At 50.9% G+C, this 16,746-nt stretch overlaps 1 protein-coding gene across 1 annotated transcript in view; it reads left to right on the top strand.

Moving 5' to 3' along the window:
- The first annotated feature begins 8,870 nt into the window (after positions 1–8,870).
- The window catches only part of SEC14L5 (SEC14 like lipid binding 5), a 40,702-nt gene continuing 32,826 nt past the window's right edge, over positions 8,871–16,746 (top strand). The window contains exons 1-3 of the mRNA XM_006054910.4: positions 8,871–9,014; positions 9,727–9,821; positions 10,451–10,563. Coding sequence (XP_006054972.3) covers positions 10,501–10,563 — 63 coding nt within the window. The 5' untranslated portion in view covers positions 8,871–9,014; positions 9,727–9,821; positions 10,451–10,500. The remainder of the gene's footprint in view (positions 9,015–9,726; positions 9,822–10,450; positions 10,564–16,746) is intronic.

Below are 16,746 nucleotides of genomic sequence, written 5' to 3'. Positions count from 1 at the left end.
CTGATCTGGGAAGATCCCACATGCTGCGGAGCAGTTAAGTCCATGTGACACAGCTATTGTGCTCTAGGGCGCGGGAGCCACAGCTACTGAGCCCGAGTGCCCTAGAGTCGGTGCTCTGCAACGAGAGAAGCCACAGCGATGAGAAGCCCAGGAATCGGAACTAGAGAGTAGCCCCCACTTGCCGCAACTAGAGAAAAGCCTGGGCAGCGATGAAGACCCAGTACAGCCAAAAATAAATACATAAATAAAATTATATATTAAAAAAAAAGACTTTGTGCTTCCAATGCAGGGGGTACGGGTTCCATCCCTGGTCAGGGAAATAAAATCCCACGTGCCATGCAGCACAGCCAAAAAAAATTTTTTTTTTAAAGAAATGAATGGAGAAGGAAATGGCAACCCACTCCAGCATACTTGCCTGGGAAATCCCATGGACAGAGGAGTCTGGTAGGCTATACAGTCCATGGGGTTGCAAAGAGTCAGACATGACCTAGCATCTAAGCAACAACAACATGCATTTGTCAGTTTCTGTCATATGAGTACTGTAAGAAACTAAATAATTAAAAGCATTATTTGTGATTAAAAAAAAAGAGAGAACTGAAATGACCTAACTGCTCATCCATGGGGAGGTGGGCAGAGGAACAATGATACTGCCAGGCTCTGGACAGGCAGATGGGGTCGGAAAGACAGGGGTCCATAGCCTCATGGGGAGGGAAGTCTAGGTGGTAACAAGTGAAGCAGCAGATGTTTTGACCATTTCTGATTTAAACTAGAGCTGCCCCTAACTCGGCAAGTTGGCCTATCTACCCGGTCTGGACCTGCCCAGGCTCTTTGTCTACTGTCTCTGCTGAGGTCAAACATTCCTGCCTGGACCCAGGAGGCCCAGCCACAGCAGGCTAACCCCCTCCCCACCCCAGGCCAACCTCTGGTCACCGGCTCAGGCTTAATCCCCCATCCAGGCCTGGGCCTCGGAAGTGATGAGTCAACTCGAGCTGGCTTTGGACAAACACCCCCCTCCTCCTGGCCCTGGGGTCCCTGCTCCACGCCCACCCAGTCCATCCTGTTCCCGAGTCAGGGCCCAGCCTCTGCCGGCCCCTGGGGGGTGACTTGGAGCAGCCCTTGCCAAAAGAACTTCCTGCAAGTGCTGGAATATTCTGTCCTCTCAGCACGAGCCACACGTAGCTGTTGAGCACTTGGAATGTGGCTCGTGCAACTGCGTGTTTAATTTTGCTGTTTATATTTCTTATTTACATAAATATCTGACATGTTCATATCCGTTTCATGAATTTAAATAGCTGCCTGTGGCTGGAGACTATCACATTGGGTGGCTCTAGGCAGGGGGTGGGGGAGAAGTCAACGTCCTGGAACCATAGCCTCTCCCCAAGGCAGGGGCAGTTAGGGCCTCCGGTATGGAGCTGGGGGTCCCTTGGGGTCTGTTGAAGAGGTCAAGCTTAGCTTTCCGTACCTGTGGCTGTTCATTCCTAGCCCCTTAGTCTGACCCAGTGTGGTGGGCAGAATCATGACCTGAGCTGATCTCCTAGTGTTGGAGTGAGGGCTCCAGGATCCAGGGGCCATCCTCCCTCATCCCTCCTAGACCTCTGACTGCCTGTATCGTAGTCCTGCCCTCCCTCAGCCGGTCCCTACACCCCTCCTCTGATGAGGGGGAAGAAGTCACATCTGATCTGCTGAACATCCTTGCCTAGGTCCCCCTGAAAGCAGAGCTTGGGTTCAGGGACTTCGCTTTTGGAAGGGACCCTGGAATATAGGAGCAGGGAAGTGGGTGGAGAGCATGCCAGGGGCAGTACATCAACGGGGTGGGGTGGGGGTCCTGCAGTGGACTGATGGTGGTCCCCCTAGAGGAGACAGTCCGAGTTCTAACCCGCTGCAACCTGGGAATGTGAGCTCATTTGAGAAAAGGGTCTTTACAGATGCAATTAAATTTAGGATCTCAAGATGAGACCATTCTGGATTTAGGGTGGGAAATGGCAACCCACTCCAGTATTCTTGCCTGGAAAATCCCATGGACAGAGGAACCTGGTAGGCTACAGTCCATGGGGTTGCAAAGAGTCAGACACAACTGAGCAACTTCATTTCCACTTTCACTTTCACTGCAAAATCCCATGGACAGAGGAGTGTGGTAGGCTACCATCCATGGGATCACAAAGAGTCAGAATTAACCAAGCGACTTCACTTTCACTGCATCCAATGGGGCTTACCAGGTGGCGCTAGTGGTAAAGAACCCGCCTGCCAATGAAGGAGACATAAGAGACTTGGGTACGATCCCTGGGTCGGGAAGACCCCCTGGAGGAGGGAATGGCAACCCACTCCAGTGTTCTTGTCTGGAGAATCCCATGGACAGAGGAGCCTGGTCGGGGGGCGGGGGAGTAGTGGCTAAAGTCCATAGGGTCACAAACAGTCAGACACGACTGAGGTGACAGCCCACATGCACTGTGTCCGATGACAGATGTCTTTATAAGAGACCGGCAGAGGGAGGCTGGAGACAGAGACTCGCCTAAAGAGAAGGCCATGGGACGCCCAACTGAGGCATAGATGGGAACGACGAGGTTTGAGGAAGGAGGAAGTGGCCCCCAGCCAAGGAATGTGGGCTCCAGAAGCTGGAAAAGGCAAGGAAACAGATTCTCCTCTCAGACCATCCAGAAGGCACGAAGGTGGTCAACGCCTTGACTGTAGCCCAGGGCGACTGATTTCAGCTTCCGGCTTCCAGAAAGGTAAGATAATACATTTGTATGTGTTTAATATTTACTGATTTATTTGGCTGTGTCGGGTCTTAGTTGCAGCATGTGAGATCTTGTTCCCTGACCAGGGATCGAACCTGGGGCCCCCTGCATTGGGAGCTCATGGGTTTAGCTGACCCGATGCATGTGAGATCTGGATTCTTCACCACTGGACCACCAGGCATGTGCCCGTTTGTGTTGTTTTTTTAAGCCACTAAGAGTGTGCTGATCCATTACAGCAGCTGTGGGGAATTCACACATGGGGCCCTTCTTCCCTGCCCTGCAGGGGACTTTGCCCTACCATCCAGATGACTTTTGGCCAAAGGAAGGTCATGACGGAGGTGGGAGAGAAAGGGGCTGGGGAGTGGATGTCTCCTTCCCCTTCCATCTCAATGCCACCCTCTCAACAGAGTCTCGAGGGAAATGGACCCTCTCTCCAAGCTGGCACTATTTAGCACTATTTTGTTTTATCGACTTCTCCAATGAGATTTTTTTTTCAATTATTGTGATCAAATACACATAGCATGAAATTTACCATTTTAATTTTTTTTTTTTAATGGGGCTTCCCTGATGGCTCAGCGGTTAAAGCGTCTGCCTGGAATTTGGGAGACCCCGGTTCGATCCCTGGGTCGGGAAGATCCCCTGGAGAAGGAAATGGCAACCCACTCCAGTACTCTTGCCTGGAGAATCCCATGGACGGAGGAGCCTGGTAGGCTACAGTCCATGGGGTCGCAAAGAGTCAGACACGACTGAGCGACTTCACTTTCACTTTCAATCATGTTTTTAGAGGTTTTTTTGATGTGGACCATTTTTGAAGTCTTTAAAATTTTTTTAAAATTTATTTCTTATTTTTGGCTGCACTGGGTCTTCGTTGCTGAGTGGGCTTTTCTCTAGTTGCAGTGAGTCGAAGTTACTCCCTAATTGTGGAGTGTGGGCTTCTCATCGTGATGGTTTCTTGTTGCGGAGCACCGGCTCTAGGGCACAGGGGCTTCAGTAGTTGCGGTGCGTGGGCTCAGTAGTTGCAACTCTGGGCTCTAGCGTGCAGGCTCAATAGTCGTGGTGCACGGCCTTAGTTGCTCTGAGGCATGTGGGATCTTCATGGATCAGGGATTGAACCCATGTCTCCTGCACTGGCAGGAGGATTCTTTACCACAGAGCCACCAGGGAAGCCCCGTTTTTATTTTGAAAGCCTTTGTTGAATTTGTCACAATACTGCTTCTGTTTTCTGATTAGGCTTTCTGGCCACTAGGCACATGGGATTCTAGCTCCCTGACGGGGGATTGAACCCATATCTCCTGCCCTGAAAGGATAAGTCTTAGATCTCCAAGGAAGTCCCTTAACCATTTTTAAGTACAAGTTCAGTGGCATTAAGTGCACTCAACACTGTTGTGCAACCATCACCGCTATCTACCTCCACAGCTTCCCCAAATTTCTCGTCTTGCAAAACGGAAACTCTGCGTCCATTAAACATTAACTCCCCTTCCCCCTGCCTCCCCCCAACCTCTGGCAGCCACCCCTCTATGTTCCGTGCCTGTGAACCTGATGACATGTAAGTGGGATCACGCAATATTTGTCCTTCTCTGTCTGGCTTCTTCCACTGAGCATAATGTCTTCAAGGTTCATGCATGGACCTGTCGTTCCTTTTTGAAGGCTGAAACATTTCCACATTATCCCCACTTTAAAGGAGGGGACACTGCAGCCACATATACTGCAGGAACACTGGAAGGTGGCAGGGCCAGAACCTGCACACAGGCCTGTCTGGACTCCGGCACCCGCCACTCACCCCCCTGCTACCCCGCCCCCTCTCAAGGGCATCTGCTAGGGCATCCTACCTTCCCTTCCGCTTCCTCTCCTCCTCGCTGAGAGCTCCTGGGCTCCCACACTTTTGCTCACCTTTGGACCCCGACTCCACATTCAATGTCTGCTGGAATCCCAGAGCGTTTGTGTGGAAGTGACTGGACTTGGGGGTGGGCTGGGGGTTGAGGTGGGTGGGGTCTGGCTGTGCAGCCCTCTAGGTCAGGTTCCCCTCCCCTAGCTCCCTTCCTCTGACTCCTGCTGACCCCAGACTCAGCCTCTGCTCCATTGAAGCTGCCCAGTGACCAGGACAACCTCACAGAGTTGTACAGGCTACAACCTGCACATCCATACATGACCACCCTTGCCAATGACCCTGATGGCCCTGGAGGTTCCCCAGTCTGGGAGGTCTCTGAGCTCTGGGGAGGAGGAAGAAGGAACAGGATTAGAAGCAGCCCCAGGACAAATGAGATGTGATGCAGAAAGCAGACTGAGGATTGCCAGGACTGGGGAAAGGGGAGTAGGAAGGAGTGACTGCTTTGATGGGTACCAGTTTTCTTTTGTGGTGATAGAAATGTTCTGAAACTAGATAGCAGTGATGGATGCACAGCCTTGTGAATGCACGAAAAGCCACTGAATTGTACACTTGAAAATAACTAAGTCCTCCTGGGTTCCCTTACCCTCCTGCTCTCCATCCAGGTGCCACTTCTCAATAAAGTCTCTGGCTTTGTCAGCAAAAAAAAAAAAAAAAAAAAAAAAAAGAGAGAGAGAGAAAGAAAGTGGCTAAAACTTGTAATTTTCATGCTATTATTATAATTATTTTTTTGCCATGGCATGTGGGATCACAGTTCTCTGACAAGGGGTCAAACCTTGAGCCCTGCAGTGGAAGCGCAGAGTCTTAACCACTGGACTACCCTGGAAGTCCTGTTTTGTGTACCTTATCTCACACACACACGCACACACACACGCACTCAACTGCAGGGAGATATTCACAGATGGGAGGTAGTTCTGGAGTCTTCAAAACCCACCACAACAATAGGCAGCTGTGGCTGGATCATTCTCGAGGGCCAGTAGGAAGCGGCAGGTGGAGGCTGAAGGTCCTGCCCCTGGGACTGCCTTCATACCCAGTGTTCCCATAGGATCAGCCCATCCTTTTGGTACCTCCTCAGTCCTGACCAGGATGCCTGGATATCTCTGAAGCTCAGGCTGGGAAAATCACACCTTTCGGGTACTTCCACTGCAGCTCTGGGGGAAGAAGTCCTGGGTTTGACTTCCTTGCTAGCTGTGTGATCTACGGCAAGTTACTCAACCTTTCTGTGCCTTAGTTTCCTTGTCTTTAAAATGAGGATTAACAGAGTTTTGACCTGAAAAGGCTCTTTGTTTTAATTGAGTATAGTTGGTTGTTGTTGTTCAGTAGCTCCATGTGAAGCCATGGACTGAAGCACTCCAGGCTCCTGTCCTCTACTATCTCCTGGAGTTTGCTCACATTCATGTCCATTGAGTCAGTGATGCTATCTAACCATCTTATCCTCTGCCACCCTCTTCTTTTTTGCTTTCAGTCTTTCCCAACATCAGGGTCTTTCCAATGAGTTGAGTTTTCGCATAGGTGGCCAAAGTATTGGAGCCTCAGTTTCAGTCCTTCTAATGAATATTCAGGGTAGGTGTAGTTCTAAAACATAAAATGAACCATTTCAATGTGTACAATTCAGTGGCATTCAGAGCATTCACAGTATTGTGCAACCACCACTTCTGTGGAGTGCCAAAACGTTTCATCACTACAGGAGCTATTTTTGAGGATTAAGTGTTTGGATGTTTGTAAAGCCTTAGAACCATGCCTGGTATGTGCCTGCGTGAGTCCTAAGTTGCTTCAGTCTTGTCTGACTCTTTGAGATCCCCATGGACTGTAGCCCGCCAGGCTCCTCTGTCCATGGGATTTTCCAGGCAAGAAGACTGGAGTGGATTGCCATGCCCTCCTCCAGGGGATCTTTTCGACCCAGGGATGGAACCTGCGTCTCCTGCATTGCAGGCAGATTCTTAGCCGCTGAGCCACCAGGGAAGCCCCTTGCCTGGTATACAGCACTGTGCCAAGTAAGTGCTCAATAAAAGGTAGGGATGACTGATAGGAAAACAGTGCTGTGATAGAAGCAGGTGGCCGGTGGTGCTGTTACTGATTCTTTTGCTTTGGCTGGAGGAGGGGGGAGTTAGGCTCTCCCTCCCCTCTGGGCCCCATTTTCCACTCTGTCGCACCTGTTTCCCCCCACTCCACCTCCCCGCCCTGTCCCCCCAGTGGGAGGAGGGGGGTGTTGGGACACAACCCTGATGTTGGGAGAGACTGAAGGCAAAAGGAGAAGAGGGTGGCAGAGGATAAGACGGTTAGATAGCATCACTGACTCAATGGACATGAATTTGAGCAAACTCCAGGAGATCGTGGAGGACAGGAGCCTGGAGTGCTTCAGTCCATGGAATCACATGGAGCTACTGAACAACTATACCTCAATTTAAACCGTGAGGATGGGTTGTGGGCAGGGGCGGCGCCAACGGCAGCCAGGAGTCCCGGAGCCTCCCCGCAGTCTCAGGGCCTCTCCTCTGCTCCTCGCGGCTTTTCTTGCTCCCACTCCTTGCATCTCTCACGCCCGCTCCTGCTCCCCCAAGCCGGCACCTTCTGTGGCAAAGGAGACACGCGTGGAGGTGATCCCGCAGATTCAGTCTGGGCAGAACACGGTACTGGGATCAGTGAGCACGCCCCCCATCTGGGATGAGCTCTTGAGAGCCGACCTCCCCCACTTTTGAGCGCCCCAACCGCTCCCCAGGGCCCGCAATTCCTCTGAGCGTCCTGGAATCCCCCAGCGCTCGGAATGACCTCCAGCACTGCCAGGCGTGTCCACTTTGAAGAACCACTTGGAGAGTTTGTTAAACAAGCAAATTCCTAGGCTCTTCCAGCTGTGCCCGGGAATCTGCATTTCAGCCTTCGCCCTGCTGGGGAGTAGGGGGCGGTCTTCGGAGCTGGAGAGTTTGGAATCCATCGCTCAGCTTCCTTCCAGGGGTTAGCATTCCAATCTGGGCTTACTTTGTGCCAGCTAACGGCAATCGTGCTGTAACAATAGCCAACAGAGTGAATGCTCACCACGCTCCCTGCAAGACGCCCAGGAGGAGCGTGGGGGTTTCCTTGATGAACCCTGGATACCGCGATGCACCTCGGGGCTCCCATCTCCCCCGACCGTTCCCCTTCGTGGCGACTCCAGGAGCCATGGACTGTGCCGCCATCTTGTGGCAGGCATGGGACCCGGGGCGCTCCTTTTCCATTCTTGATCGCGTCCCACTCTTCGCGACCCCATGGAAGACTCACTAGGATTCCTCTTTCTTCACCATGACCACAGCTTGCTCAAACTCATGCCCATCGAGTCGGTGATGCCATCCAACCATCTCATCCTCTGTCGTCCCCTTTTCCTCTCTTCAATGTTTCCCAGCATCAGAGTCTTTTCTAATGAGTCGGCTCTTTGCATCAGGTGGTGAATGGATTGGAGCTTCAGCTTCACGGTCCTTGAAAACCTTAATCAAGAAAACGCACTGGGCACCAGTGTGCCAGGTCCCCAGTAAGATCCGGTGGACGCTGGGCACATGAGTAAGATAGATAAGGTCTCTGCCCTTGTGGAGCTCATAGTCTCCTGGGTCAGAGCTACAAAGAGATAAAATGAAAAAGTAAATAAGATGATTACAGAGTGTGACACAAGCTAGGAAGGAAGCTAGGGGCTGATTATCACAAAGGGCAACAATGCATTTGCTAAATAGAGTGCTGTCTCATCAGTACACCCTCTCCCTGCCTAGGACTCTGGGTCACGCAGGAGCAGGCGAGCCTGTCCAATTCCCTCTTGCAAATGGATAAAGTCACACAGTGCTGGCACATAGTAGGTGCCCAGTACATGTCAAATGAATGAATACACGGATGACAAGGCTGTCTACAGCCAGCCTCTTGGCTCCTCCAAGCCAAACAGAGAGGGAGAAGAAGGGGGGAGCTATGGAAGGGATGCTGGGTCTCCTGGATACTGCAAAGGCCAGAAGGGTTTGTGTGTGAGCCAAAATGAGAATGAATGATGGGCGAAACTTCAGTCTACTAGTCCACCGTGTATTAAATTGTACCCTCACTCTGCTGGCTTCTTGAATCCCTTCCCTGGTTATTTTTTTCATGTTGGCATTTCCCCCCATCACACACAGTATTGTATTTGTCTTATTTATTTAATGTCTCTCTCCCTCTCAGGTGGCAGTAGCAGTAAAGAACTCACTTGCCAATGCAGGAGACATAAGAGACGTGGGTTCGATCCCTGGGTCAGGAAGATCCCCTGAAGGAGGAAAAACAGCAATCCACTCCAGTATTCTTGCCTGGAGAATCCCATGGACAGAGGAGCCTGGTGGGCTACAGCGCAGGGAGTGCAGAGTTGGACACGACTGAAGCGACTTAGCACGCACACGCGCACACTCCCTCACTGAGAGGTAAATTCCACGAGGGCAAGGACTTTTTACCTGTTTTGTTCACTGAGAACTCTCCAGCGCCTGGCAAGTCCTGACACTCAGCAGGCGCTCTGTAAAGCGGGCAAAGTGAACGAAAGATCCCCGGCGGGGTCAGGAGGGCTCTGGGGTGTGGCCAGTGGAGGGACTGGACTCAGAGCCCGGGAGGAAGGGGTTGCCCGTTAGGGAACTGGCCAAACGTGAACTGAACTGGGGCAAGCCGGGCTGGGAGGGGCAAGGGTTAGACTGGGGGCGCGAGACTGGGGTTAGAGCCTTGGGGCGGGGTCTCCCTGGGGCTGAGCCACCCCCGAGGCTGGGTGCTTTAGGGGCGGGACCCGGTGGAGGCGGGCCCTGCATGAGGCGTGGCCAGTATGGAGGCAGCGCCGAGGTGGAGGCCCGGTTAAAGAAGGCTGTGTAAAATGAAGGGCGGAGCTAAGACGGGGTGGAGTCAGTTTGGGGCGGGGCCTGTCCGGAGGTAAATCTGGGCGGGGCCGGGACAGAGTCGGGGGGGTGGGGCGGGGGTGGAGCCAGGCCAGGCAGGGATCTTCGCTGTCCTGGGTCCTGGAGCGCTCCCTCCCAGCAGGCCCCTCCCAGAACAACCCGGAGGGTGCAGGGTGTACAAGACCCGACAGTCCGGGATCAGCGATCGCTGGCTCGGACTTCAGGGTCTGGCGATCGCGGTTTCGCCCCGCCCTAGGTGCTGCGCTCTGGGCCAGGCGGCGGCGGAGGACTCCGGTGGGCTCAGCGTGGCTCAGCCCCGGGTCTGCGTCACCGGAGACTCCGAGGGCGAGGGTGAGTTGGGCTTTTGGGGGGCTTGGGTGTGAATGCGTGCGTTTGCGTTTGTGTGTGTGCATGTGTGTGAACGTCTGTGCGCATCTAGGGAACTGTGCGTGTGGAGCTGGGTGTGTGTGCAAAGTTGAGTTCGTGTGCAAGGGCTCTCTAGTGTGGGAGGGGAGTCCTGCATGTGTGTGCTTGTGTGGTAGAGACAGTGCGTGCGAAATCTGGTGAAGACTATGTGTGTATGTTAGGGGATCTTGGAGGAAAATGGGAGCGCAAGTGCAATGATTCTTGTGGGGTGCATGGGCAAATGAATCGTGGGGATATTTCCAGCTGGGTGGCTTTATGGGAGTTTACTGGGGCCCCCAGCATGACGGGACGAGAAGGGAGGAAAGTTTGGGGGATACTGATTGCTCCTGAGGATCGAGTGTGGTCTGGGGCATTGGGTAATGGGCAGGGCAAGTGTTGGGGGTCTGGCTGGAAGTAACTTGGGGCTCACATTGGCCCCCTTGCTTTGAGAGCTGGGGAGATGTGGTGGGGGGGCGGTCCAGAGGGGTGGGCATGCCCCTGGCCAGGGGGAGCTGAGGCCGGGGCTCTGGCTTCAGCTGGAGGGAGCTGCTCCCTCACCAGTCGCCCTCACCCAGGCTCAGTGCCCACTCCTGCCTGGCCGGCTCCTGCCTGGTCCTTCGAGAACATGGTGCAGAAGTACCAGTCTCCCGTCCGAGTCTACAAGCACCCATTTGAGCTGGTCATGGTGGTGAGTGACCCCTGACCCCGGGGCCCCTTGTGTGACAGTTGGAGGGCCCCAAGAGGTCAGCCATGATGGGGAGGAGAAGGAAACCCTCAAACCCCTAGATCAGAAGGAATTAATGAGCTACTCCACTGACTGGATGGGTCCAGTTTCTAACCAGGACCCCTCTGCCATCCCATCTTTTGCCACAACTTCTAGGACCCTTGCGCACTGAGCAAGACATAAGGTCTTTCTTTTCCTTGTTGAAGCTCTTCTGTTATCTCAGTCTCCTTTGACACGAAAGAGGGTATCAGGGCAAGCTGCTGATGTCACTTTGTGTACTGATAATAATAATAATGGTACGTATACAATGAAGATGATGATAGCAGCCATTTGTTGAGGGTTTGCTAAGTCTTTACATACGTTGTTTGGTTTCATTCCCAATAGCTCTTATTATTCTCATTTTGCTGCATTAAACTGACGCTCGGACAAGGATGGTCTTAGGTTCGGCAGTGGGAAGAGGTGGAGCTGGGCTGGGATCCACACGGGGGGGACTCCAGAGCCTTGAGTTTAACCACAGCATCCTCCGTGTCCCCCCTCTGCTCTCACACCCCCTGCCCTCCCCTTCCAGGAAGCTGAGACCAGGGGGAGAGGGGGCACATGTGGGCAGGAAGGGCCTGGGAGCAGTTGTTTATTGGGATTCAGAAGAGCTATGTGATGTAGACTTGGCTCCCGTACCCTCGGCCTCCTGGATCAGAGGTCTGAGTCCCTGGGGCAGGTGCTGGGGTCGGGCCGCTGTGGGTTTCCTTCTTGATGTGGTCACTCTGTCTCTCGGAGCTTTCCTACTCCATGGAACAGGGGCGATGCTCTGGGGTTGTGATGAAACAGTGCCTGGTGCCTCTGGCTTAGTGCCTGGCACACAGTAGGTGCTCACTAAATGCAGCCGTCCCTGTTATTACACCGCATGGTGTTATCAGTGACAGTGTAAGAAACACCAGAATCCACCCCCATCCTCCTCATCCCACTCTTGGTTGCTCAATCACAGCCTTCTATCCAACGACTTTCATTGTTGGATAGAAGGCTCTGTGTGTGTCCTTCCCACATCTCTTCTGTGAATCTACCTACATATATGTTTATAGTCACGTAAAAGATTAAGAAGCACCATTGGAGTAATCGTGCTGTGCTGTGCTGTGCGGATGATGCCAGGTCAGGAAAGTAGCAGGGGCAAGCCTGGGGTTTCATCAACAAGCTGGGTGACCTTGGGCAAGTTACTCAACCTCTCTGTACCTACGCCTTCCGTCTCTAAATTGAGGACTCCTGTTGCTGTTGTAGTCACTAAGTTGTGTCCGACTTTTCTGTAATCCTATGGACTAACCTGCCAGGCTCTTCTGTCCGTGGGATTTTCCAAGCAAGAACACTGAAGTGGGCTGCCATTGCCTTCTTCAGGGGATTTTCTTGACCCAGGGATGGAATCAGCATCTGCTGCATTGGCAGGCAGATTCTTTACCACTGAGCCACCCTTAGTATGTTTCAGTTCAGTTCAGTTCAGTTGCTCAGTTGTGTCCAACTCTTTGTGACCCCATGAATTGCAGCACGCCAGGCCTCCCTGTCCATCACCAACTCCCAGAGTTCACCCAAACCCATGTCCATCGAGTCGGTGATGCCATCCAGCCATCTCATCCTCTGTCATCCCCTTCTCCTCCTGCCCCCAATCCCTCCCAGCATCAGAGTCTTTTCCAATGAGTCAACTCTTCGCATGAGGTGGCCAAAGTACTGGAGTTTCAGCTTTAGCATCAGTCCTTCCAATGAACACCCAGGACTGATCTCCTTTAGAATGGACTGGTTGGATCTCCTTGCAGTCCAAGGGACTCTCAAGAGTCTTCTCCAACACCACAGTTCAAAAGCATCAATTCTTTGGTGCTCAGCTTTCTTCACAGTCCAACTCTCACATCCATAGATGACTACTGGAAAAACCATAGCCTTAACTAGATGGACCTTTGTTGGTAAAGTCATGTCTCTGCTTTTGAATATGCTATCTAAGTTGGTCATAACTTTCCTTCCAAGGAATAAGCGTCTTTAAATTTCATGGCTGCAGTCACCATCTGCAGTGATTTTGGAGCCCAGAAAAATAAAGTCTGACACTGTTTGCACTGTTTCCCCATCTATTTGCTATGAAGTGATGGGACCGGATGCCATGATCTTCACTTTCTGAATGCTGAGCTTTAAGCCAACTTTTTCACTCTCCTCTTTCACTTTCATCAAGAGGCTTTTGAGTTCCTCTTCACTTTCTGCCATAAGAGTGGTGTTATCTGCATATCTGAGGTTATTGTTATTTCTCCCGGCAATCTTGATTCCAGCTTGTGCTTCTTCCAGCCCAGAGTTTCTCATGATGTACTCTGCATATAAGTTAAATAAGCAGGGTGACAATATACAGCCTTGACGTACTCCTTTTCTTATTTGGAACCAGTCTGTTGTTCCATGTCCAGTTCTAACTGTTGCTTCCTGATCTGCATATAGGTTTCTCAAGAGGCCGGTCGGGTGGTCTGGTATTCCCATCTCTTGAAGAATTTTCCACAGTTTATTGTGATCCACACAGTCAAAGGCTTTGGCATAGTCAATAAAACAGAAGTAGATGTTTTTCTGGAACTCTCTTGCTTTTTTGATGATCCAGCAGATATTGGCAATTTGATCTCTGGTTCCTCTGCCTTTTCTAAAACCAGCTTGAACATCAGGAAGTTCACAGTTCACATACTGCTGAAGCCTGGCTTGGAGAATTTTGAGCATTACTTTACTAGCGTGTGAGATGAGTGCAATTGTGCGGTAGTTTGAGCATTCTTTGGCATTGCCTTTCTTTGGGATTGGAATGAAAACTGACCTTTTCCAGTCCTGTGGCCACTGATGAGTTTTCCAAAGATTCTCAAAAAAAAAATTACAATCATTGCATTTTAAAATAAAAATGTCCCCTAAGGTAGCACTTAAGAATGTATTAATAGGACTATTAGAGGACTTCTCTGGTGGTCCAGTGGTTAAGACTCGGTGCTCCTAAGACAGGGGGGCCTGGGTTCGATCCCCAGTTGGGGAACTATATCCTGCATGCCACAAGTAAGGTCCTGGCAACGAAGATCCTACATGCCACAACTAAAACCCAGTACAGCCAAAAAAAAAAAAAAAAAGACTAGTGGAATACGTGAAGCATATTTCATCAGCTTTGAGTTCCACAGGTGCAGGCCGAAGGGCTCAGTTTACTCCTGTAGCTGTTAATAATCTTTAGGTGCTGATGGATAAATACTTGTGGGTACAACAGGAAATAGACATTTTCAGATATGTATTACCTGTATTGTGCCAATTTGTCATTTGTATTTTTTCAAATACTGTGTTACCTTATCTCCATACAGTCCTTGTTCGGCAAAATGGCCCCAAACTACCCCAACGTTGGACAAAGCCACTTTGCCAACTGTTTTCAAAACATCATTGTCCCCAAAATAGCTGCATAACTCAACATAACTTGCTCGCTCTGTGGGCACAAAAGGGGTTTTCTGCCCTTAATGTCAGTCTTTGTTTCTCAGCTAAACACTTGCCCTCAGTTTGGGTCAGATGCCGAGGAAGTTTCGGATGAACTCGGCTATTTTGACCACATCCGAGTGACCAGACGACCTGGCCTTTTGGTTTTTCTGTTTAACAAAACTGACTTGAGATTCAAAACGTCCCTTTGCAGAAATTCCACCATACCACTGAAACTGTGTTCGTGGAATTGGTTATAAAATAATACTAAGGTAACCTTTCTAGACCCAGCGTTATTTTTTTAAATTATTTTTCTCTTCCATTTCAAAACTGTAACTAATTCAATGAATGGGTGTCATTCCTTGACATGAATTCTGTTTCTGAAGCATGGAATTCCAGGGACCTTTGCTGTTTCCTTTCTTGATAGCGTTCTGTATTACTGGGTTCAGAACAATGAGCTTGTATTCTCTCAGTAAGCAGAGGAAAACAGTTAAGACAATGGAGGCAGCTGGTATCCAAGGCTGGCAGAATCCCTGGTCCCTTTGAATGTGGGGTCCCTGAAGGTGGGGCAGGGTCTTTGTGGAGATCTTGGTATGGACAGAAAGACTGTGGTTTGGACGGCGGACTCTGGTTACCTGCGATCTGAAGGTCACTCTCTGGTCAGCCTACAGCTGGTAGTGAATGATTTCCAGCTCCTCTGGGCTCTTCTCCTGAATGGGTGGAGGTTACGAGTCAGATTCTCCAGGCTGGCCCCTGGCTCTGGGTTCTGACCTGTGAAATGGAAGTAATGAAGTCCCCCGCTCCTCAGAGGGGCTTCCCAGGTGGTACTAGTGGTGAAGAACCCACCTGCCAATGCAGGAGACATAAGAGGCCGGTTCAATCCCTGGGTTGGGAAAACCTCCTAGAGGAGGGCATGGCAACCCATCCCAGTATTCTTGACCTGGAAAATCCCATGAACAGAGGAGCCTGGTGGGCTGCAGTCCATAGGGTCTCCCAGAGTCGGACACAACTGAGGCGACTTAGCACGCATGCGTGCACGACCCCATAGCCTGGGCACACAGTCAGACATTCCAGATTCTGACTCTGATGTTCAGTAAACATCTGTGTGCCCGTGGCTGAGGTGGCTTCAGAAGTGACCTGCATGCCTCTTGTCTGTCCACTGCCCAGGGGTCCCTGTGGGGTTCAAAGCACTGTGGCTTCAGGTCATCTCAGATTCTGCAAACCTTAAGAAGGAAGATGGCAGGGAGTAGAATTTCCTGGACAATAGGCTGGCTGATCCTGAGGAGGAAGGGTTATAGAGGTGACAGGCAGAAATTGTGTTAAAATATTTAAAGACCTGGACTTTTGTATTGATAAACAGCTTGTAATTTAGCAAATGGGTTATTAATAAGGAGTAGCTACTGAAGGTAGATCCTTGCAGCCCAGGTCAATGACAGTTGCAGTTGGAATCATTGTTAAGGATGTAGTTTTAATAAAGCACAGGGGCCTTATTTAAATGTGTTTAAATTAGTTCCCTGGAGCCTGTCATCTGATCCCGTTGCTAACAGATTAAGGGAAGCAACATTTTCCACCCTGGATTGCTTCCAGGGCCCTGACCGTCTCCTATTGGGGCTGGGAGACTGGAGCTGATCCACTGCAAAGTCATCTTCTGATTTCAGGGGGTCCTGAGATCAGCTTTCGGCCCTCATTCATTTGTGAATGCATGCGTTAATGCACACATGAATACATTCCACAGATATTTATTGAGTTTCCACAGTATGCCAAGCATCGTACCAGGTGCCAGGCTATAGAACAGTGTCATTCTTAGCACTTTTTCTGAAATGCATCGTTATTCTGTTAATTTGCTCACCTTCTTCTTTACACGGAATTTGCTTGTTTGTTTATATGAGTCTTTTTCATTAGGCTTCAGAAAGACAGAGACCTTGTCTGTCTTGTTCTCATTGTCTTGACTTGGTTCTCCTGACATGATCCCTTCCTGCCCTCACAGAGCTTGCAGTGTGTGGGTGTGTGTGTGGGTGTGTGTGTGTATGAGACAGAGTCATTCCAGGCAATCCCATGTAGCAAAATTTGTAGCTGGAAAGAAAGAATAGGGCATTGCAGGAACACACAGGGGCTTTCCTGGTGTAAAGAATTCACCTGCAATGCAGGAGCCACAGGAGACGTGGGTTCTATCCCTGGGTCAGCAAGATCCCCTGGGGGAGGACATGGCAACCCAGTCCAGTATTCTTGCCTGGAGAATTCTGTGGACAGAGGAGCCTGGAGGGCTATGGTCCAGAGGGTTGCAAAGAGTGGGACATGACTGACGTGATTAAGTACGCATGCATGTGGGAACACAGAGAAGGGCCCATTGGTCAGCAGCCAGAGGCCTTTTAAGTCAGCCACACTTTGCAGTGAGGGGTGGAGAGAGGCAGCCTGCCTGCCCGTCTATGCCAAGGCCCTGGGGCAGAACTTGTCTCTCTGAAGAAATGAATGCAGCTTAGTTGGGCCTCTGTGAGCCCACAGGGCTCAGTTTGTTCCTTCAAGGATGTTGGGAGATTTGGGAAGGTGTGGAAAGTGGGTTGGAGGAGGGGTTTTCATCCAGGAGGTGAGAGAGCGGGCTGGGGGGTTGGTAGGGGATGGGGCAGGAAGTAGAAGTGACCAAGGCCAGGTGCATTCCTGAAACACTTGGAAAATCTAAAACAGTGTTTCCCTCCCATCACCATTCTAAAA

This window comes from Bubalus bubalis, chromosome 24 (assembly GCF_019923935.1).
Source record: "Bubalus bubalis isolate 160015118507 breed Murrah chromosome 24, NDDB_SH_1, whole genome shotgun sequence".
Taxonomy (NCBI): Eukaryota; Metazoa; Chordata; class Mammalia; order Artiodactyla; family Bovidae; genus Bubalus; species Bubalus bubalis.
This window is presented reverse-complemented; position numbering and strand designations above follow the sequence as displayed.